This window comes from Pristiophorus japonicus, chromosome 20 (genome assembly GCF_044704955.1).
Source record: "Pristiophorus japonicus isolate sPriJap1 chromosome 20, sPriJap1.hap1, whole genome shotgun sequence".
In the NCBI taxonomy this organism is placed as follows: Eukaryota; Metazoa; Chordata; class Chondrichthyes; family Pristiophoridae; genus Pristiophorus; species Pristiophorus japonicus.
In genome coordinates, this window is record NC_091996.1 from 27,606,702 (window position 1) to 27,629,543 (window position 22,842).

The window sequence follows — 22,842 nt, forward strand, 5'->3', positions numbered from 1 at the left end:
TGGGGTAGTGGTCAATAGCATTTAAGGCAAAAGTTTATACTGATAATACTTTCTGCAAAGCAGCTCCTCCCAAATTGTTCTTTTGCTGAGCTATACAAATGAATATCCACATACTGGATAAGCTCTCTGAAGATGGAGTAGTCTTTATGAATGCTATCTGCCACGACCCCTTAGGATTATAGAAGGAGTATGTTCACGGAGTGTGTCCATTTATAAACTGTGGGCCAGGTCCTGTAATTTTTGCTCTGTGGAAGCAGTTTGTATGGGGATAGCGCAAGGGCACCTTTATAGAACAACATATTTCTGCCAACTGTCAATTAGACTATAAACCTGAAAACTTCATTATACCTTTCAGTGTTATCTCAAAATTGTACTAGATTAGATGAGAGAATTTTAATTCTGGCCTCTTGAGCATCCCTGATTTTAATCGCTCAACCATTGCTGGCTGGGCCCTAAGCTCTGGAATTCCCCCCCAAAAAAAACCTCTCTGTCTTGCTACCTCTCTCTCTATTAAGATTAAAACCTACCCCTTTGGTCATCTGCCTTAATTTTTCTTTGTGTGAAGCACCTTGGGACGTTTTACTATTTTAAAGGCGCTATATAAATACAAGTTGTTGAGATCATTTTAAAACACTGAGCTTAAACTATATGCATTGTGCTTCATTATATTTCTGGGCTTTTGTTATCATTTTATTACTGCCCGAATTAATACTTTGTATTTTTTTTAATATACCCTCGTTCTGAAGGAAAGGACAAAGAAAGGATCTGTACCTAGCATTGCTATATACGGCAGTTTTATCAACAACAATAGCTTCACCAGGGAAAGCAGTAGGGGGTTAATGGAAGTACTGTATCATTGTAGGTTAGATGTCTAGTGCTAGAACTTTGGGGGGGAAGTTTAAATAAAAAGTGAACAATGCTACCTGATTCCAATGATCTCTTTTCTACAGCACAAGATGAATGTGCAAAGAAAGCAGTTACGGCAGATATTTAATTAGAAGCAGTCACGTTGGATAAATCCAAAGAGGCTTGTCTCGGTGGACATGTTCAGGTTTTTGGTTGATAGCTTTCCTGGCAGTCACGGGTGGAAAATGGTTTACTACTTAAACAGAAGTGCTGTTCTTAACGACATAGTGGTAAGGTAGTGCATGATGGAAAGCAACTAATGTGACCCACAGTCGTAGATGAAGAATACAAGTAGTGATGAACCATTTGATCTCTTTATATTCAGAAATGTTTGCATATAAATAAAATGACTAATTAATATGTTTTACAAAAACATTATAAAAACACAATGGTTTGATCTTGTGGTGCAGTAAAATCATCTTGCAACATATTGTTTAGAATGCTTGTTAGAACGGAATGTCTTAATAGTTGGCAAATAGCTCATGAGAGTGCATATTATTAAAACCGTTAACTTTATATATGAAACATGTACATAACTTTTTCTGTTGATTTTTGCTCTACACACCATTGTGCAAAAGAGGGTGGTCAATCAACTGGGCCCGATGCATTTGCTAGTGGTACTTTATAGTTAGTTATTTGGAAGTGTACAATTGTGGCCTAGGAAAACTAACACTGATATTTCTTCACCTCCCCGCACCCCTCCAAAAATATAATGTAGAAGGACAAAATTATCATTATAGAGAAAAGTATGACAGAAAAGAGTTTAACCAGTATGCAGGGAAATACTGGTATAATGCCAAGTAAGTAGAGCACAATTTGGAGCTATAACAGATGTCTGCTAATTATTTTAGGTATTCTTTGTAAGTGTTGGTCAGAGAGATAAGGCTTGATGTGCACCCAGATGGCTGGACGCACATCAATTGAGCATGACTGGGGGAGTTATGGGATTGCACACACCACAGAGAGAAAATCTGCTTGTCTGTGATGATCTCTGCTGTCTATTAATACCCTAAATCAGTAGATTTTGTTTCCCCCAGCTCCCCGGCATTCATGAAAACATTGTAGTGCTGAATTTTTTGCGTGGTAATATAGCCCAACTATTCTCCACAATAATATTACTCTGTTTATTTTTTTGCCTTTTTAACGGGTCAAAAAATACATTCCCTGTTTTGCTAGAGACTCTTTCACCAAGTAGGTGTTCAGAGATAGCTTTTTTGCGGAGGATTAAATACCTATTTTGACTATTAATTTCAATTTTGTATTAATTGTGTAATCATATTAAATCTCTCAAATTTCAATGAATTGCAATTTCTTCTGTTCCAAGCACAATTTTACAGATGAGGAAGACCACTCAGCCCATGTAGGGCAGCGATGACCGGGATTATAGACAATGGGACTTGGGGTGGGATGGAATACAGACAGCAGAGCTTAGGATAAGCTAAATTTTGGAGGGTGGGAGGCCATCCAGGAGAGCATTGGAATAGTCAAGTCCAGAGGTGACAAAGGTGTGACTGAAGGATTCAGTAGCAGATGGGCTGAGGTAAGGACAAAGGCAGGCAATGTTAGAGGTGAAAATGGGCAGTCTTCGTGATGGAAAGAAAATGGTGTTGGAAACTCAACTTGGGTTCAAATAGAATGCCAAGTTGTGAACAGCCTGAGACAATGGCAAGAGCAGGGATTCGAGTCAGTGCTGAAGGTTCAGTGGCTTTGTCGTCCCAATGTCTAGCTGGAGGAAGTTGCAGTTCCTCTCCGACTGAATGATGGAGACGCAGTCTCTCAAGTGTCAGCTGTGGCTCAATGGGTAATACTCTCGCCTCTTGAGTCACAAGGTTGTGGGTTCAAGTCTCACTCCAGGGACCTGAGCACAAAACTCTAGGCTGACACTGCAGTGCACTGCTGAGGGAGTGCTGCACTGTCAGAGGTGTCGTCTTTTGGATGAGACGTTACACCGCGGCCCCGACTGCTCTTTCAAGCGGACATAAACGATCCCATGGTACTATTTTCGAAGAAGAGCAGGTGAGTAATCCCCGGTGTCCTGGCCAATTTACATATCAAAAAACCAAGGAAGTGGCATACAAATTGGCCAGAAATAGCAGCGAACCCGGGGACTGGGAGAAATTTAGAACTCAGCAGAGGAGGACAAAGGGTTTGATTAAGGCAGGGAAAATGGAGTACGAGAAGAAGCTTGCAGGGAACATTAAGGCGGATTGCAAATGTTTCTATAGGTATGTAAAGAGAAAAAGGTTAGTAAAGACAAACTTAGGTCCCCTGCAGTCAGAATCAGGGGAAGTCATAATGGGGAACAAAGAAATGGCAGACCAATTGAACAAGTACTTTGGTTCGGTATTCACTAAGGAGGACACCAACAACCTTCCGGATATAAAAAGGGGTCAGAGGGTCTAGTAAGGAGGATAACTGAGGGAAATCTTTATTAGTCGGGAAATTGTGTTGGGGAAATTGATGGGATTGAAGGCCAATAAATCCCCAGGGCCTGATGGACTGCATCCCAGAGTACTTAAGGAGGTGGCCTTGGAAATAGTGGATGCATTGACAGTCATTTTCCAACATTCCATTGACTCTGGATCAGTTCCTATCGAGTGGAGGGTAGCCAATGTAACCCCACTTTTTAAAAAAAGGAGGGAGAGAGAAAACAGGGAATTATAGACCGGTCAGCCTGACCTCAGTAGTGGGTAAAATGATGGAATCAATTATTAAGGATGTCATAGCAGTGCATTTGGAAAATGGTGACATGATAGGTCCAAGTCAGCATGGATTTGTGAAAGGGAAATCATGCTTGACAAACCTTCTGGAATTTTTTGAGGATGTTTCCAGTAAAGTGGACAAGGGAGAACCAGTTGATGTGGTATATTTGGACTTTCAGAAGGCTTTCGACAAGGTCCCACACAAGAGATTAATGTGCAAAGTTAAAGCACATGGGATTGGGGGTAGTGTGCTGACGTGGATTGAGAACTGGTTGTCAGACAGGAAGCAAAGAGTAGGAGTAAATGGGTACTTTTCAGAATGGCAGGCAGTGACTAGTGGCGTACCGCAAGGTTCTGTGCTGGGGCCCCAGCTGTTTACATTGTACATTAATGATTTAGACGAGGGGATTAAATGTTGTATCTCCAAATTTGCAGATGACACTAAGTTGGGTGGCAGTGTGAGCTGCGAGGAGGATGCTATGAGGCTGCAGAGTGACTTGGATAGGTTAGGTGAGTGGACAAATGCATGGCAGATGAAGTATAATGTGGATAAATGTGAGGTTATCCACTTAGATGGTAAAAACAGAGAGACAGACTATTATCTGAATGGTGACAGATTAGGAAAAGGGGAGGTGCAACGAGACCTGGGTGTCATGGTACATCAGTCATTGAAGGTTGGCATGCAGGTACAGCAGGCGGTTAAGAAAGCAAATGGCATGTTGGCCATAGCGAGGGGATTTGAGTACAGGGGCAGGGAGGTGTTGCTACAGTTGTACAGGGCCTTGGTGAGGCCTCACCTGGAGTATTGTGTACAGTTTAGGTCTCCTAACTTGAGGAAGGACATTCTTGCTATTGAGGGAGTGCAGCGAAGATTGACCAGACTGATTCCCGGGATGGTGGGACTGACCTATCAAGAAAGACTGGATCAACTGGGCTTGTATTCACGAGTTCAGAAGAATGAGAGGGGACCTCATAGAAACGTTTAAAATTCTGATGGGTTTAGACAGGTTAGATCCAGGAAGAATGTTCCCAATCTTGGGGAAGTCCAGAACCAGGGGTCACAGTCTAAGGATAAGGGGTAAGCCATTTAGGACTGAGATGAGGAGAAACTTCTTCACCCAGAGAGTGGTGAACCTGTGGAATTCTCTACCACAGAAAGTAGTTGAGGCCAATTCACTAAATATATTCAAAAGGGAGTTAGATGAAGTCCTTACTACTCGGGGGATCAAGGGGTATGGCGAGAAAGCAGGAAGCGGGTACTGAAGTTGCATGTTCAGCCATGAACTCATTGAATGGCGGTGCAGGCTAGAAGGGGTGAATGGCCTACTCCTGCACCTATTTTTTATGTTTCTATGTAAACAGATTGTCTGGTCATTATCACATTACTGTTTGTGGGAGCTTGCTTGTGTGTGAATTGGCTGCTGCGTTTCCTACATTGCAACAGTGACTACATTCCAAAAGTTCATTGGCTGGCTGTAAAGCGTTTTGAGACATCTGGTGGTCGTGAAAGGGGCTATATAAATCCAAGTATTTTTAACAAAGGAGCAGTGGAGGGATAGTGGAACGGAAGAACTGTGGTTGTCATCCACGTACACGTGAAAGCCGATCCTATGTAGGTGGATGACGTCACCAACAGGCAGCATGTAGATGCGGAAGAGCAGGGGGCTAAGGATGGATCCGTGGAGGATTCTGCAGGAGGTGGTGCAGAGGTGGGAAGAGAAGCCATTGCTAAAGGTGTCCTGGCAATAGTCGCATAGGTAAAATTGGAACCAAATGAGCCAAACCATTCCTCGTCTTTCTGCATGTCCTCTCCTAAGATCATGTCATCTATGAGATCGGCAGGAGGTGGTGGAACAGGATGAGGTGCTCAAAGTTGCTCGAGGAGTAGGGATTGACCAAAGTATAACTTGATTAGAATTATGCCGCTACTGTAGCGGTTTGAGTGGGTAAGGTGGTGGAAAATATATCCAGGTTGTGAGGCTTCAGTAAGGCAAGATGTCGAAGCCAGGATGTCAATGCAGCCGTGCACAGTAAGGTTGTGGATAATGAGAACCCTGTTTGTAGGTGAATAGAAGGCAGAGAAGTATCATGGTTTGGGGTAGGGATAGAGGGTAAAGTAACTAGGGAGAAATTAAGAGACCTGGCTAGATGACAGGAATTGGAGGGGAGCGAGATCAAAAGCAGGAGGTTTTGGGGGGGGGGGGTGGGGGGTGAGAAAGATTGGGCATAAGTCTGGAATGGCAGCCAAAATGCATATGCAAATAGAGCTTAAGGGCCCTGCCCAGCAACGAGTGATGGAAGAGATCTGAAAGATTTGGAGCAGAGTCGGTGGCCACAAGAGACCCATCAATGCTACTTATTAGAAATTTTCTACCAGCCTTATTACTTAGAGTAGTAGTAGTAAAAATTGATAAAAGTTGTGTGCTTCAGGTGGTGACACTGATTTATTCCTGGCAGGACTCGAGTTGGCACTGTCCCAGTTCAGCAACGCCCCACTCTCAAAATAAATGGGATGGTGACTTCAGTGATGCAAGTGATCCAGTACCCAGGGGTGAATGTTTTCACATTTTTGGCAGGTTTCAATGATTTGTTCCTCTTTGAAGCGAGAGACCCTACAGGCAAGCATTTCTAAAAGAAAAAGTGGGAATATGCACTATTCATTTACTAAAATTCACTGCTGCACTTTATGTTCAGGGTAGACTAGCAATGTCCAGTTGTGCAATATTCCCAGCACACCATGGGACTACAGTCATCAAGAAACTTTTACATTTAAATATAAATGTTGAGCTTTGAATTGTTTTGTTTTCTTCCTTGCTACTTGCCACGTTAATTGGTGACTGCAATCTCAAACCAACCTTGGAAAAACAACAATTTGCTCTTTATCGAGCACTTTTAATGTAATAAAATACGCCAAGATGTTTCCTATAGGAGCGAACAGCCACTAATCACAATTAATATGGAATGATGATCAAATGCACAGGTGAAAAGTCACATTTCAGAGCCATTTAAAGGCATGGAACTAAGCACGGTAAAGATGGGTTGTGGCAAATGTGGATTTTGTGGAGGCTGACGAGGGTATTGGCAAAGGTGAGCCCCAAGGTAACAAGATAATGGATCAGGGTTTTAATGGTAGTAGGGATGACTAAGGGTGGAGGTGGGCAGTGTGCAGGCAAAAGGTAGGACATGGACTCCGCTCGAGGTCAAACAGGTTCAGCTTGAGCAAGCAGTTGAAGTGATGGAATTGGAACAGAATTACAAAAGTTATTGGTATGAACCAAATAAAGATGAGTTTGATTTTCTCAATTAATTGGTCAATATAATTATAGAATTATACAGCACAAAAGGAGGCCATTCGTCCCATCGTGGCTGTGCAGGCTCGTTCATAGAATGGTTACAACACGGAAGAAGGCCATTCAGCCCGTTGTCCCCATGTCGACTCAGCTCGTCCCACTTCCCACTCTTTCCCCATAGCTCTGCACATTTTTTCCTATCTAGTATTTATCCAGTTCCCTCTTGAAAGTTGTTATTGAATCTGTTTCCACCACCCTTTCACTGAGGCACATGAAAGCATGGGCCTTAAGCTTAACATCCGTAAGACAAAGGTCCTTCACCAGCCTGTCATCGCCGCACAGCACTGCCCTCCAATCATCAAGATCCACGGCGCGGCCCTGGACAACATGGACCATTTCTCATATCTCGGGAGCCTCTTATCAACAAAGGCAGACATTAATGCGGAGATTCAGCATCGCCTCCAGTGCGCCAGCGCAGCCTTCGGCCGCCTGCAGAAAAGTGTTTGAAGACCAGGCCCTCAAATCTGCCACCAAACTCATGATCTACAGGGCTGTAGTAATACCCGCCCTCCTGTACGGGTCTGAGGCATGGACGATGTAGAGAAGGCACCTCAAGTCGCTGGAGATATATCACCAACGATGTCTCCGCAAGATCCTGCAAATCTCCTGGGAGGACAGGCGCACCAACATCAGTGTCCTCGACCAGGCTAACATCCCCAGGATTGAAGCACTGACCAAACTCGATCAGCTTCGCTGGGCAGGCCACAAAGTACACCTGCCAGATACGAGACTCCCTAAGCAAATGCTTTATGCGGAGCTCCTTCATGGTAAACGAGCCAAAGGAGGACAACGGAAACGTTACAAGGACACCCTCAAAGCCTCCCTGGTAAAGTGCGACATCACCACTGACACCTGGGAGACCCTGGCCACAGACCGCCCGAGGCGGAGAAAGTCCATCCGGGAGGGCGTTGAACTCTTTTGAGGCTCAATGCAAGGAGCATGAAGAGGCCAAGCGCAGGCAGCGGAAGGAGCGCGCGGCAAACCAGCCCTACCGACCCCTTCCCTCCACGAATGACTGTCCCAGCTGTAACGGGGTCTGTGGCTCTCACTTTGGGAGTGGAAGCAAGTCCTCCTCGATTCCGAGGGACTGCCAATGAATGATGACCACCCTTTCAGGCAGTGCATTCCAGATCACAACAACTCGGTGTTTTTAAAAAAAAATGTTCCTCATGTTGCCTCTGGTTCTTTTGTTAATCTTAAATCTGTGTCCTCTGGTTACCAGCCCTTCTTTCATTGGAAACCGTTTCTCCTTACTTGCTCTGTCAAAAGCATTCATGATTTTGAATGCCTCAATCAAATCTCCTCTGCTCAAAGGAGAACAGCCCCAGCTTCTCCAGTCTCTCCACACAACCGAAGACCCTCGTCCCTGGTACCATTCTATGTCAGATAGGCAGTGTGACCACACAGACTTGGCTGCAGAATTGAGAGTTATGGTAGTGGTAGAGCTGAATATGATTGGCATACATATGGAAACTGACACTTTCCCTGAGGGGCAGAATCCAAATGAACAAAAGGACTGGGTGGGTGGGAGGGAGTTGCTAAGCATGTAATCTTGTGTCACTTTAGAGATGGCTGCAGGAGCTAGAGATTTGCTGGTGACCTAGAGACAAGGAGGCGTGTAGCCATTAGAGGGGAACAGATTAGTCGGCCATGTTGAATGTCCTCGAGCATTGAGAGAGAAAATGGGTCATGGACATAGTAGCAAAGGATGTCATTGGTGATTTTTTTTTTTGCTAGGGTAGTCAATGAGCCAGATGGCTTTGATGTGTTTTAGCGTCGTGAAAGAAAGTTTTTAATATAGAACAGTACTTGGAGTGGATAGATGGGTCAAAAGTATTTTGTTTCCAGCAGATAGATGATAATGACGGTTCTGAAGGTAAAGGGAATTTTAAATTTCTCTCCAATGGCTCTTGGTGCTGGATGTCAGGGTCTCGAGGCAATTCTTACACCCAGTTTTACTCTGGCACAGGTGCAGGAAATGTGTCCTTTGATGTATTTTCTTCATTTGCATGACATCATGATATGTCTACGCATTATGTGCTCTTTCCGGTTATTGGAATTTATAATGGTAAAAGAAGGGATGGGGACTCTCCGTAACCCCACATTCTGGCCATATCCTGCCAGAAAATGCTCAATTCATGGCCCCAGGGCAGTGGAATTTCAGGGCTAACTCATCAAACCAAACATATCCCAGAACATATTTTTAGAAAATTTCCCTCAACAGAGGGTATATCAGTACTTGAAGTGTCTCTTTCTCAGAGTCAAGTAAACAAACCATAGAGCAAATGGATGTGGCTTGCTGAAAGTTGTTTAGAATTTGAGAACTTATGCAGGTTTGCTGCACCTGACCTGGCCTTTTTCATTTGAAAATCCTAAACCTCACTTGGGAGGCAGATACACTTTCAAATATGTACAGCTAACCGTAACATTTTTTTAATCCCTCAGAAAGGGAATGGCCTTATCTCTAATAAGCATCTAAACATGGAATAAAGTGCCAGCAAGGTGTTTGAAGACTGTTACAGGTACGTACAATGTCTGAAATCCGACAACCTCAGAACCGTGCCGGTTTTCAGATTTTTCCGGATTTCAGACCTCGCTGTTGGCATGCCAACGCGCGCCGCTCCTCACCGCCCGCCAATTCTCTCCACCCGCGGCCCCCTTGCGCTGCGTTTTTTACCGGTTTCCTCGCCACCCGATGTCGCCATCTTGGCTGCCCCAAAAATGTCTGGTTTTCGGACAGTCGGATTCGAAACGTTGTACATGTCTTTGACCCGTTAGGGTTGGATTGGAAAGTATGTCTCAGAAATCTAAATGATCACTAAAGCATTGGGTTTGTGTTGGTCTGGTACCCTGCAGATGACGTAAGCCGTTGACAGTTAAATGTAGGTATTGGATATAAACCGTGGTAGTCTGTATATAGGCTTTCCTATCTCTGGTAGATCAGTCTTTGGTGTAAAGGTTCAGGAACAAGATTTTCCTCACCAATTGCATCTGCTCACTTTTCTACTCTCTGTTTTTATATAGTAAGAAAACCTAATGTGTGTAAATATTATTTAATGTACACCGCTGCACCCGCCACCCAAATCTAGGGCGTGGAATTTTTAACTTTGGGAGGTGAAAGTGGCCGGTAGTGAGCAGCTGCCCATTATACTTTCCACCCGGTTTTCCTCTCCATTGAAGGCTGGGTGTATAACAGGCACCAAGCAGATCTACCAATGGCCGTTTACGTCCCCCCCACCAAAGTTGCTAGTTCTGCCCGAGGTGCACAATATTGTGTTGGATTCTTATGCAGTTGTGATGCATATGCAGTGAGCTTTTATGACCGGTTAAAATGGCATCTTGGAATCGAACAAATATCGCAAGAGTTTATTTTAAATGTCAGGCAATCCACAGATTTATGAAGAATCATTACATTATGAATAAAGGCAGTTTTGAATGTAAGCCAGCTTTTTTAGAGACATGATCTGCATTTTCCATAGTCATGAACAGACTAATAATCAACTCTGCCTTTGCTCCACACGTGAGTTATGCTTTTTACCATCAATTTTAACTTAAAACATCTGCTTTATATAAACATAAAGGCTTCTATTTTCTATATGTTTTTAATTTACCAAAGTATATCCTTTTGTGTTGGAAGAATACTTTAATTTGAAGACTATTGCTTTTAAAGTATCAAATGGCAAACCTGCACAGCATTCACTTTTATACTCCCCTTCCTTCCATGGTACATCAAAGACCACCATCCAAATACCACTAACCTCAAACAAATTCTTCGACAACTCCATTTACAACATTTGAACAACTTGGTTTGAATTTGTAATAAAATCTACCAGTATTACAGTAAATATTTACTTAAACCAGTATGTGAAAATTGAAGGCACATGCACTCTATGGGCCCAAGTTTCGGGCCGCGCCAAAAACTGTGCAGCTCGGACCTGGACACCCGTTTTTCGTGCCAGAAAGTGCGCCTAAAAAGAACATACTTATTCTCCGGCTCCCTGCAGGGCTTCTGGAGTTGGGCGCGGCGCAGCACGAGCTGTAGGGGGCGGAGTCAGGTCCCTGCGCTGAAAACAGTGCCGGGACCTCTGCACATGCGCGTTACAGTGGGCACGCATGTGCAGTCGCTCCAGGCGCCCAAAACTCTGGGAGGGACCCAAAGCATGCAGCCCCTAGCCCTGGCCGAATGGCCTCACTGGGGCCGCGTGAATAAGGCTCCTCCCACCCGACCAGACCCCCGCTCTCCACCGCCCCCCACCGGACCTCCGCGACTCGACCTCAGCTCCTTCCCCACCCCCCGGCGACCCAACCTCCGCTCACCCCACCCCTCCCCGACCTCTGTGCTCTGTGATCCCCCCGACCCCCCCCAGACCACCTCCGCGACCCGACCCCTCCACCCCCCCCCCCCCTCCAAGACCCGACGCCACCTACCTGTAAATCCAGCCCGAAGTCTTGGGCCCGGCCGTTCAGCATGCTTCTCTCTCTTTCCCCCCCCCCCCCCCCCCCCCATCGCTCTCCTTCCCCCCCCCACCCCCCCTCTCTCCCCTTCCCCCCCTCTCCTTCCCTCCCTCCCTCCTCTCTCCTTCCCTCCCTCCCTCCTCTCTCCTTCCCTCCCTGCCTCCCTTCTTCCCTCCCTCCCTTCTCCTTCCCTCCCTCCCCTCTCCTTCCCTCCCTCCCCTCTCCTTCCCTCCCTCCCCTCTCCTTCCCTCCCTCCCCTTTCCTTCCCTCCCTCCCCTTCCCTTCCTCCCACACCCCCCAACTCCTCCCCCTCCCCACCCCATTCCCCTCTTTTCCCCGCCCCCCTTCTCCCCTCCCCGCCCCCCTCTCCCCCTCCCCGCCCCCCTTCTCCCTCTTCCCCCCCCCCCCCCCACTTCCTCCAACTCCCCTCCCCACCCCCCTTCTCCCCCTCCCTCGCTGTCAGAAACACAGACACTGAGACGGAGAGTGAGAGACACACAGACAGACAGAGAGACACTGGGGGGGCCATCCCCAGCACGCTATTGGAGGACTCCCGGTGCTGCAGTCGGTAAGTAGAAAATGTTTTGTTTTATTGATTTTTTTTTTTTTAATTTAATTTTTTATTTTTTTTTGGTTGGTTTATTGGTTGATTTATTGATGTATTTATCATTTATTATTGATGATGGCTCTTTATTTGTAAAACTGAAATGTTTAATGTTTGTAAACTTCCCTTTAAACCCCCCCCCCCATTCCCTAAGCCTAATTTGTAATCTACGTGTAGACAAGGTTTTTTCGAACGTACAAAAATCTTCACTTACTCCATTCTAAGTGAGTTTGGAGTAAGTTTTCACTGCCTAAACTTCGAAAACAGGCATAAGTGGCCGGACACGCCCCCTTTAGAAAAAAAAATTCTGTTCCAAAGTGAAACTGTTCTAACTGACTCGAACTTGAGCAAACTAAATGCCGAGAATTCAAATTTCTAAGATACTCCATTCCAAACCAATTGCTCCAAAAAAACAGGAGCAAACTTGGCCCCTATATTGTAAGGAGGAGGGGAAGGGTGGAAAAACTATCCTTTACAAAAGAGAAAAGAATAAATGAGGAAGAGCCACTTGAAGGCATGTGTGAGGATAGGTTTAGATTGATCAAATAGCCTGTAATTATTCACTGTCAAGGCTCACTGGTCACTTGGAAAAGGTATTTAAGGGTATTCAGCACCCATGGAATCTTATCCTAGGTAAGGGTCTACACCATCATGAGGGAAGGAGAGAAAGTTGGCAAAGAAAGTTGAGGAGAAAAATAAATTCCATTTACAGTAATACTTTGAGTGACTTACATTAGGACATGCTTAAACTGCTACAAACCTGGAATCGTTGAAATCCAATTGTGTAACCTTTTAGGTTATCTACGATGTGTCTGGAGATGTAGAGAATAATCATATCCTTATTTGTGTTGTTAAATTACATCCCTATACACATTCCACCAAAATTTGTAGCTAGAGGGGTGAGTTCTCATAGCAATATGAGAGGTTGTACTGCTAGATTTCTTCCTAAGTGGAGTTGGTTTTGGCTGCACTTTTGCATGAATGCATGTATGTATTTTTTTTAAACAAACAAAGAAATTGAAACACTATTTAAGAACTGGAGGTGAATAAAAGCGACTGCAAGAAAGTAAAAACAAAGTACAGGTTCATTTATTTTTGACAATTATTTTTCCTGGAGAGAGATTGAGTTGTAAGGAAGGTAAAAGTGAAGCAGATTTAAAATCTGTCTGGTGTAAGGTTTAATCTAGCATGGTGAGGTCACCGTTATGTCATTTGGTTTTACTTGCGTTGGAACTCACTGATTAATTTTGTATTTAAAATAGCAATACATTTTAGAAATGTGGCTCAATGAAGCAGGATTGTATATTAAAGTGTAATATTGATTGTTGCATTGCTGTACAGTGCTCCACACCATGACCCTCTTTTGGACTTCTGTTTTATCCTCTGACTTCTCTCAATTGTGATGCATGCAACTACTTCATGTTCGTTTTTCTTGGAAGTCTTTCTTTTGTGTTCCTTCTACAGCAATATGCTGTCTTTTCTCCTTTTAGTCTATGTTCTTCCATTTTCTTCTTGTATTCTTCGTTGTTTTTCATAATGCTGTATTGCTTTTACCTCTCTTTCTAGCAACAGTTGATCGTTTGCACCCAGCTTTTCTTGTCATTCCTCTCTGCGTTCCTTAATGAGCTAAGCTTGTTACCAATATGAAGAATAGGAAGATCTGGTTTGGTTCCGAGTTTGCATTATGTCCAGAAGTGGCAACGGTTGCTTGACTCTTGACTGGCCTATATTGTCCTCCACGATCACTTTTTCCTTAGAAGCACCATCGCCGCCATCCACTGGGGATGTGCCTCCCACCGCCATTGCTGCTGACGTCAGCAATCAGCATGCCAAAATCTTCAAAAAGCTGTAAATACGATTGACATTCTCTCTCTTTTGGAGCCAGAACTAGTTATTTGCCCATCTTTTAAGAATGAGGCTTTTGTTGACTGTTGCTTTTTGAACCCGGAGGCCCTCTATCAGAATTTGGTTGCCATGTAGATGGTATTGGACGTGTTGGAGGACTTGAGAGGACTATGTGAAGGTTGCCATGTTCCTCTTCAGAATCAGGCTATTAACGATCAAGAGTGTATGTCGTGTTTTGTGTGAGTTAAAGCAGACAAGAATTCTATCCAGTGCAAATGGAATGCTGCACAAACTGTTTTGCTTCTTCCCCTCCCACCCGCAGCTGACATTTAACCACTGAAGTTGTTGCCACAGGCAGTGGTCTTTTTGGAGGCTACGATTCTTGTAAAAATAATTTTATACTGCAAGTACTGCTTATAGCCTTTCTAAAGTGAAATTTATATTTTTTTATGTAACAGCTAATTTCCTCCTTTGTTTTTTTTCTAACCCTTTTTACTCTTGACAGACAAGCTTTGAGTTGCAGACATCTGTATACAAAGTTACTGAATTGAAATAGACCCAAGTGTGTATGCCAGAAAGACTGAGATTTACAGCTACATATGGAAGCAAAAGCTGGTTTGGTGGCTGTTTGAATATGAATATAATATAGTCTGTGTATGGAGACATTTCCTTTCTTTATTAAGGCACACTTCATTACAGAAATATATTGGCAGCAACTACATTTTCTAATTTGTTGGAGGATTTGTGTGAAGGTCATTTTGACCTCTCTCCATATTCTCCAAGTATATTTACTCTGCAGCTCAGTTTAGCTATTGGTAGGGCGGTTGTAAAGATGCTACTCCCCAAATAAAAGCTTGCGCATATTGTTTTAACCTCATCTTTTATCCTGTTGTATTCTTTCTACTCTTGATAGTTGGAGCTAACCAGTATATGTTCTCGCTGGCCACTTATCCATTCTGAAGGAAAAGAGGTGGAGTAATTTCTGAAGGTTGATATTCTCTGTCTCGTCACACATCTCCGTTTTAGTTTGCAAAAAACCAGAAGGATCTTCCCCAAGAAAAGAACTCTGCATTTGCTTTATGTAGAACCAACACTGTTGCTTGGTAATCTACCTTTCATTTTGATTTACTAAACAAAAACCCTGTGGTTATAAAAGTCTTCACACTCAGATATTCCTTTTTATTTGAAACAAATCATTCCTAGAAGCTCTTTGTTTTGATATACACTGCATAGTCTCAAACTTAGATATGGTTAGAATAGTGATATATGACACATACTTGAAATAGATTGAAAAGCAGAAACAAACTATCATGAGTGTATTTGATTTGGCAGTGAAAACCATTTCTTTTTCGATGGATATTAACACAGCGAGTAGAAGTGTTTACAGCATGAAATGTATCTTTCCCAAGGCAATATAATGTATGTTAAAAATATTCATTATATTAGATTTACTGAGAGTTAGGTTTTCAGCCCAGATCACTTCAGCTGTCAGTCGAATGTTAGCTGGAATTGGTTTAAAGTGGAGTTGTTTTACGGCACTGGAGCAGGTGTCAGAAACCTCTGACACACTGGAAATCCTGTCGCTCTGCATTTTGTTTCCATGACATAGAACTGAATGCAGAAAGAGCGGCAGGAGGAAAGTGGGGTACCGATCGCTAAGGATATTGAAAGTAAATTCAGGATTCCTTCAAATCAAAGCAAATAAACTGGTGTACTTCACATTTAGCTCTATTGCAACTCCTTGCTAAACTGAAGTTCGATACATTTCTTGGGCAGAATAGATGATGCAGTGACCCCTTTCCACATCCCTCCCCCTTGCAAGAGCACTTGACAAAACAGTTGCAAAATTCTTCACGTGCATTTGGCTAGTGCTGATTTTAGGCAGCACCGGGACATGAACTACAGGCCATCTTAACTGTGTTTCTCCAGGGCTATCTGCTGCCTGAAGAGACTTGAGCAGTGAGCATTATACAGTGTAAGAGAATTATTAATATTTTAAAACTCTTAATTTTGGAGCTGAAAGCTATGTGCCGTGAGTTTCTATTTTATTTAGTTACAGGATACAAATGCAACTATATTGGAAGAGCTAAGTATTAAGCTGCGCGCATGTTCTGCTGTTCGTACTTACTGTTCGTAACTTACTGGTTGAAAATGTCTTAACCTGGATGCCCAGGTCTGTGCAGCAGAGCTGGTCTCCAGTCCTCTTGGGTAATCCTTGCCACTGGACCAAGACCGAGCTCTGTCAAGCCCGTGTGGTGGCTGGTGTGCAACGGCCACCACGCATTAAAAAAATCCACGCACAGACATCTTCCACCCTTCAGGCTGATTTTTGTGTTTCTTAAATGAAATGGGGCCACTCATCGATCTCAGAACTGTGTTTCTTGTTCTGCCCTACCATTGACATTGAAATGCTAAAAGTTGTGTCTCTGAGCAATTGAAGGGCAATCCTCAGTTGCATTCTTTGTTGTGAATACGATGTTGCCTTATATTTACAAACCATGTTACTGGCATCGAGTGGCAGAACATTATTTTTACCATATTGACAGTGCAGCATTTTAGCCTTGTTGGCTCATTGAATCTAATATTAGACTCCTGAAACATGAATACCGGAATCTAAATGGACTCAAATTTGACTTTTTTTTTTTCCCCTGTCCTTTTTTTTTAAAATAAGCAATGTTGTTTGCAGTTTTTATTTACCAAGATCAACCCTCCTTTCAGGAAAGCAGCTTTCATCATCATCATTTGCAGCTTTGGTTCCAATGTTCCTAAGTATTATTTTTAACACATTGGTAAAAAGACCACAGCTGATTTGAATGGTTCACACAGGGAAAAGCAGGCCAGAAGGGTTTAGAAAGTGAGTGATAGCCTACCTAGTTAAATGTGAAGTGGCCAAAACCTGAAACTTAGTTGATCTCTGGTGATCTGCTCAGTTTAGTTACAATTTTTATCCATTAGTTTAAGACTGGATGATGGTGATTTGGTTGCATCCAACTGTCTGGAGAAAATTGGATCTTTGATAAGCACCCTGTTATCAGAGGGGGCTAGTTTCTCATTTACATTTAGATGAGTATTGATTATTTATTTACTCAACTGAAGTGGGATTCTTTTCCAATTTTAACTGAATTGTCTGTGTTGTCAGTTGAAAGAGAGATAAAGCTCCTGACACCACCACAAGATAACAACACATTGTAGTGAAGATAAAAGTTCGAAAGGACCTTTTTCTGTTGTTGACTGAAAGTGAAAGTTTAAAAATTAGAATTGATGGGTTGTGTTTCTAAAACGTTTTCAGAATTTTTTTTAAGTCAGGTTTGTTAAGAGTATAACCTCTGCCTTTTCCCTGCACGGAGAGTCATCTAAACTGTACACCCAAACAGAAGGGTGGATTCCATTGTTACAATACTGGAGCAAACAGCAGCATCTTATCCAATTTTGTAAAGTAATGGGAATGTTGAATATGGGTACTGCTGGAAAACCTGCAATGAAGGGAAAAGAAAAATGTGTTTTTAGTTATGCGCAGCTCTACAAAAGTGTCGTCTTATCACAAGTTAAATGCATACAGTAATCATACATAACCATAGCCAATGACCTTTCTTGTATTTAAGGCAAGACCTTTGCAGTAATTTAGAGATGGGCAATTTCCAAAGGGCTGCCATCGCTACAGCCTGTGAGATTTTTATTGTCTGCAAAAACTTGCGCACTGTCGGTTCTGTGCTGTAGCATGTTTAAGCATACACAGGTTTTTCTACAATTGCAATAATGTGCCTGCTGTCTCGTATGGTAAAACCCTCAGTTGACATGTAATATCCTAAAGTGTCTTACAGATTATGATCTGTCACTTTGCAGAATTTATATTGATTTACACAGACAGCTTGTGTTACTGTAGCCATCAAAGATTAAAGCAGCATTTTTACACTATATACAAATTGGACAGATTTGGTAATATTTGGGTAATTTGGTGAATTATATTAATTAAACAAGGTTAGATTGTTTTAGTATAATCAAAATAAAATATTTTGGATCCGATGCTTCAGAAATATGAAATTGAAGAAGAATGCTCCTAATAGAAATAGTTTATGATCATGTTACAGAATCATTCTGAAATGTTATTTGAATCACTAAATAGGCTCATTTGAAGGTGCTGGTTCATGTTGTGCATTTGTAATAGAAACATACCATTATTCAGAAATAGCTGCATTTCCTGCACCCAAATAATTAAAAAAAATCAATAGAGCTCACCAAAATAAATGGCTCTTGGGAAAATGACAATTTAAATCCATTTAGCTTCAGAGCTACTAAAATGGAAAGTTTGCTGAAATTTAAAGGAGTATTTTCTTCCAACATTGAATTGTAAAAATCAAAAGTGTCATAGTGCAGAGCATGTGGTGAGGAATATTATAATTTAAAAAAATCTTTTCCTTATTTTATCTTTTGATGTGATATTTATGCAAATGTTAACATGCTGGGGATTGGAACTTGTTTTCTAGTTCTGGCACCATTATCAATGTCAAACAGGGACAGCTTAGCTGCAAGGTAATTCCTTCACATTACCCCAACAATGCACTTCAATCTCCGCTGCAGAAAGCTCACCCCTTTACTAATTTCTCCCAGCATCTTCATGGCGTTTGAGTAAAACTGCTCATTTTTGTGCCATGAGGACTTGTGCTCCCTGGAACAATGTTGAGACTGGTGAACTCATTTTTGCTCTTGTAGAAGCAGAGACAGGACACTTTTATCTCATCTGGGATCGGCTAGGTTCAAATCCAAGTGCCAAGAGGGAAGAAAATGGGTGTCCTTATCAACGGCACCACTCACTCCCTCAATCTGTTACTTTTAAAGCTTTCTAATAAATTAAAGTTGCATTGTTTTGTAAATGATGCTCGCTATCTGTTTACATGAAACCCAGTGACAATCATACGGTGCGCTGTGGCAACCTCATCACTCTCGGCGAGTGTATGGCTAGAGCAAGGTATGTGCTACTACAGTGGTACTTGAAAGCTCAACAAAATCCCCAATATCTTAGTTTGCAAACATTGAATCTATTACTAGATTGTAAGTCGAATCAGAATTGTACTTAATTTTCAGAAGACACCATAAGATTCCCCTGGTGGCTCAGTTGGTTCCGATTGAGCAGCTGACCTATTCAGGCTGCCAGCAAGTTACCGGGTTAAATCTCTGGTCCGTGCTGCGCCAGCGACCAGTGATTCGAGCACTAGAATGTGCGTTAGTGCCTCTGGGTTGGGAGGGGAAAGTCGACCGTCATTCATATGTAGGCGGCGGTTAAGAAAGCAAATGGCATGTTGGCCTTCATAGTGAGGGGATTTGAGTACAGGGGCAGGGAGGTGTTGCTACAGTTGTACAGGGCCTTGGTGAGGCCACACCTGGAGTATTGTGTACAGTTTTGGTCTCCTAACTTGAGGAAGGACATTCTTGCTATTGAGGGAGTGCAGCGAAGATTCACCAGACTGATTCCTGGGATGGTGGGACTGACCTATCAAGAAAGACTGGATCAACTGGGCTTGTATTCACTGGAGTTCAGAAGAGTGAGGGGGGACCTCAAAGAAACGTTTAAAATTCTGACGGGTTTGGACAGGTTGGATGCAGGAAGAATGTTCCCAATGTTGGGGAAGTCCAGAACCAGGGGTCACAGTCTAAGGATAAGGGGTAAGCCATTTAGGACCGAGATGAGGAGAAACTTCTTCACCCAGAGAGTGGTGAACCTGTGGAATTCTCTTCCACAGAAAGTAGTTGAGGCCAATTCACTAAATATATTCAAAAGGGAGCTAGATGAAGTCCTTACTACTCGGGGGATCAAGGGGTATGGCGTGAAAGCAGGAAGGGGGTACTGAAGTTTCATGTTCAGCCATGAACTCATTGAATGGCGGTGCAGGCTAGAAGGGCTGAATGGCCTGCTCCTGCACCTATTTTCTATGTTTCTATATCTCTGGTCACGATCCAGCACCAGCCCCACTTTTTTTTTCCAAAAATATACTTTATTCATATAAAGTTTCTACAATACATTGGAAAATAGCTCAGTACCTTGCGCTCAGCAATTCCATACAATTCGTTTGGATGCTGACAGCAGTTCCATACAATGCACCAGCGTGCATTTCATTTCAAGGTACAGTTTAGTACAATCCGTAAATCACGTTACATGTAGTACGGTGCAAATGAGGGTATTACATGGAGCAGATGAGAACAGGTTGACATTACATTCCAGGATACATTTCAATACCGATCACGAATCACGTTACATGTAGCACTATGCAGATGAAAGCAGTACACAGAACGGATGGGAATACATTTACATTTCGTTACAAGTTACTAAACAGTGCAGAGACTTTCATTATACATGGCACAACACAGGTATTTTTCAGTACATGGTGCTCTATGTATACAAGCAGATTAACAAGTACAGCCCGAGGGGGGTCTGATTCCATCCCCTGGGTTTACCGTGGCGGAAGGGCCTTAAACTATGGCTCTTCCCCATCGTGTCTTTGCGGCGACTGCACCAACCTTTAGTGCGTCCCTCAGCGCGTACTCCTGGACCTTGGGTTGCGCCAGTCCCACCTACTGTAAAAGCATTATGTGTGGACATTCAGTGAGGCCAGATCAGCTTTATCCTGCAATGCAACCGCCTCCCAGCATCCAATGCCTAAGTTCACATGGCTACTTGAGCGAGGTACTGGAGGGCGACTGGCACATGGAATCATACCCCAGCAAGAGTTAAGCACCTTCAGGAGAGGGAGAACATTGATGCAAAAAGACTACTTCATTTTGTGAGGGACAAAAGCAAGATTTTAAATTTGAGTTTGGTATGTCCTTGTTGTCGATGATGCCACAAATTGAGCAGATAAGCAGCTATTAAAAACTACTCAAAAATGGGTTGAGTAAATAAATGGAAGAGGAATGGAATGGGACTTTTGATTGGAACTGTAACATCCAAGGGCAGAATTTCCTGGAGTCAGAGAATCTGGTTTTGCATTGAAGATGGGGACCATGGGAGAGAAAAATAAGAGATATTCCAAATCGACTTAAATTAGTTTGATGTCTGCAGACTGCTGTAAATTGCTGCACAACAAGGCAGAAATGCCACTTCATATTCACATTCTAAGTTGAGTTAAACTTGGCACATGGAGCAGTTTACCGTTTTAGGTCTTGACCACAAAATAAAAATTCCCACTGGTTTCATTGAATAGATGCTTAATACATTCTAATCAGCTTATGGCATTTTTTGCATTGGGATGGGGGAGAGAATATATACACTAATTTTTGAAGTGATTTAACTACAGTTTCTGCACTATTAGCATGAAAGTTTCTCATTCACATTATTTGCTGGCCTTTTTTTCGTTCCAGGGCATCAGTATCGGCTTGAGAAGCAAAATGAACCTACCGTAGCTGTAGATTTAGATCGTACCTTAGAGAGTCAGAGCGCTTTGGAATTCTGTCTGGTCAGAGAGTACAGTAAGTCTGATCTTTTAACTTTTGAACAAGCTTAACTTTCAAAATACATGTGTCAGCAAAACACAGATTAGAAATATGCATGTTTGAAATGGCTGTCTATCGTTTTTTTTAAACTATAAAGATTTGGGATATTTACATAATGTACTTATAAAAAAAAAAAATCTACTAATTTAAAAAAGCAATGTACAGATGGCAGGTTTTGATAACTATCATTGATGTAAAATATTAAACGATTGTTTGAAACTACTGTGATTGACGAGGGAACACATGCCTTAACATTGCAGTGCAATAAGGGAAAATATGAAGAAAATTTTGGCAAAAACTGACTCTGCACTCCTTATCTCCTCTGTTTCAACACGGTGTCAGTGCAAATGTAGTATCAGCAACTTCAGCTCTGAAGTGACATGTCTCAGCCTGGTTAATTCTAAAATCCTCTACCAAAAATCCTAAGTTAACCATTATCGAGGTGCTGTTGCATTTGTAACTTGCAATCTGAATAATTTTGCCCTAAAACAGCTAACACTCCAAATTTAGCTACAGAAAGATGATAGTGGAAATGCATGTCATTGATTTTAGGAAAACGTGTGACAGATACCTTAGATATTCTTTGCACTTCAAGTACAAGCAAGACTTGAATGAGGAATTTTGCCTTCAGTAGCCCTTTTAAAACCTAACCATTGCAAAGAATTATTATTGTGATTTTTCCTCCCCCTTTTGTTTCATTGTGCTAATTATTTCATCGGAGCAACTGACTAGGAGGAATTACTGAGCCTGGCTGAGTGAGTGAGCTGAATTAACATATATAGTTGAAATACAAGATTGAAAACATTCTCTTTGTATCTACGACATTCAGCTGTTTCAGGCTTCAGTAATTCTCTCCTGCCCCCCCCCCCAAACCCCAAACCAATTCCTCTGATGCAACCATCAGTACTCGGCATTGAAACACAAATACAATTCAAATTGAAAGTAGAAAACAAGAGGATATTGAAGTTGATATTTCTTTTAACTGGATTTGAAAGGGATGCTGAGATCTCAACTTTCTGATCAAAGAACCTTATATGATCTCAACAAATTGTAGAAACGGAGACATTTGGAAAGGATTGCTTGGGTCTCAATCTGATGGTAACCCAGTTTCATTAGATTTTACAGCACAACGACCCACTCAAAGGTGAATTTTTAATCTTTTCAATGCCAAAACTTTATATCTGAGTCTAATGGAATTTCATGTGGATAAGCTGCAAATTTATATCTCGTTGTAATTTGTGTGCTATACATGTAAATTAAAGGGAACTTGAAGACTAGCACAGTAACTATTGGGAATTTAAAAACTTTTTTGTCTTATTTGAAGGATGTGTTTTTTGCATGGATCTGCTATTGTAGTTTAATGCAACACAAGAATTTGTCTCTGTTTTTATGATGACCGATGCAGACTATTATCTTGTCAAAATATTAAGAGGACCCTTTCCTGAATATTGTAATCTACAAGATATCAGGAGTTTTTGACTTTTCCACATTTGGC

The 22,842-nt window shown here is 42.4% G+C and overlaps 1 protein-coding gene across 5 annotated transcripts in view; it reads left to right on the plus strand.

The window, feature by feature from the left end:
* mapkap1 (MAPK associated protein 1) overlaps positions 1-22,842 on the plus strand; it is a 253,838-nt gene that overhangs the window by 162,367 nt on the left and 68,629 nt on the right. For 3 of the 5 annotated variants that reach the window (XM_070862641.1, XM_070862642.1, XM_070862644.1), the window contains one exon: positions 21,216-21,323. The exons of the other annotated variants lie outside the window; for them this stretch is intronic. In XM_070862641.1, coding sequence (XP_070718742.1) covers positions 21,216-21,323 — 108 coding nt within the window. The remainder of the gene's footprint in view (positions 1-21,215; positions 21,324-22,842) is intronic. 5 annotated transcript variants of the gene reach the window in all.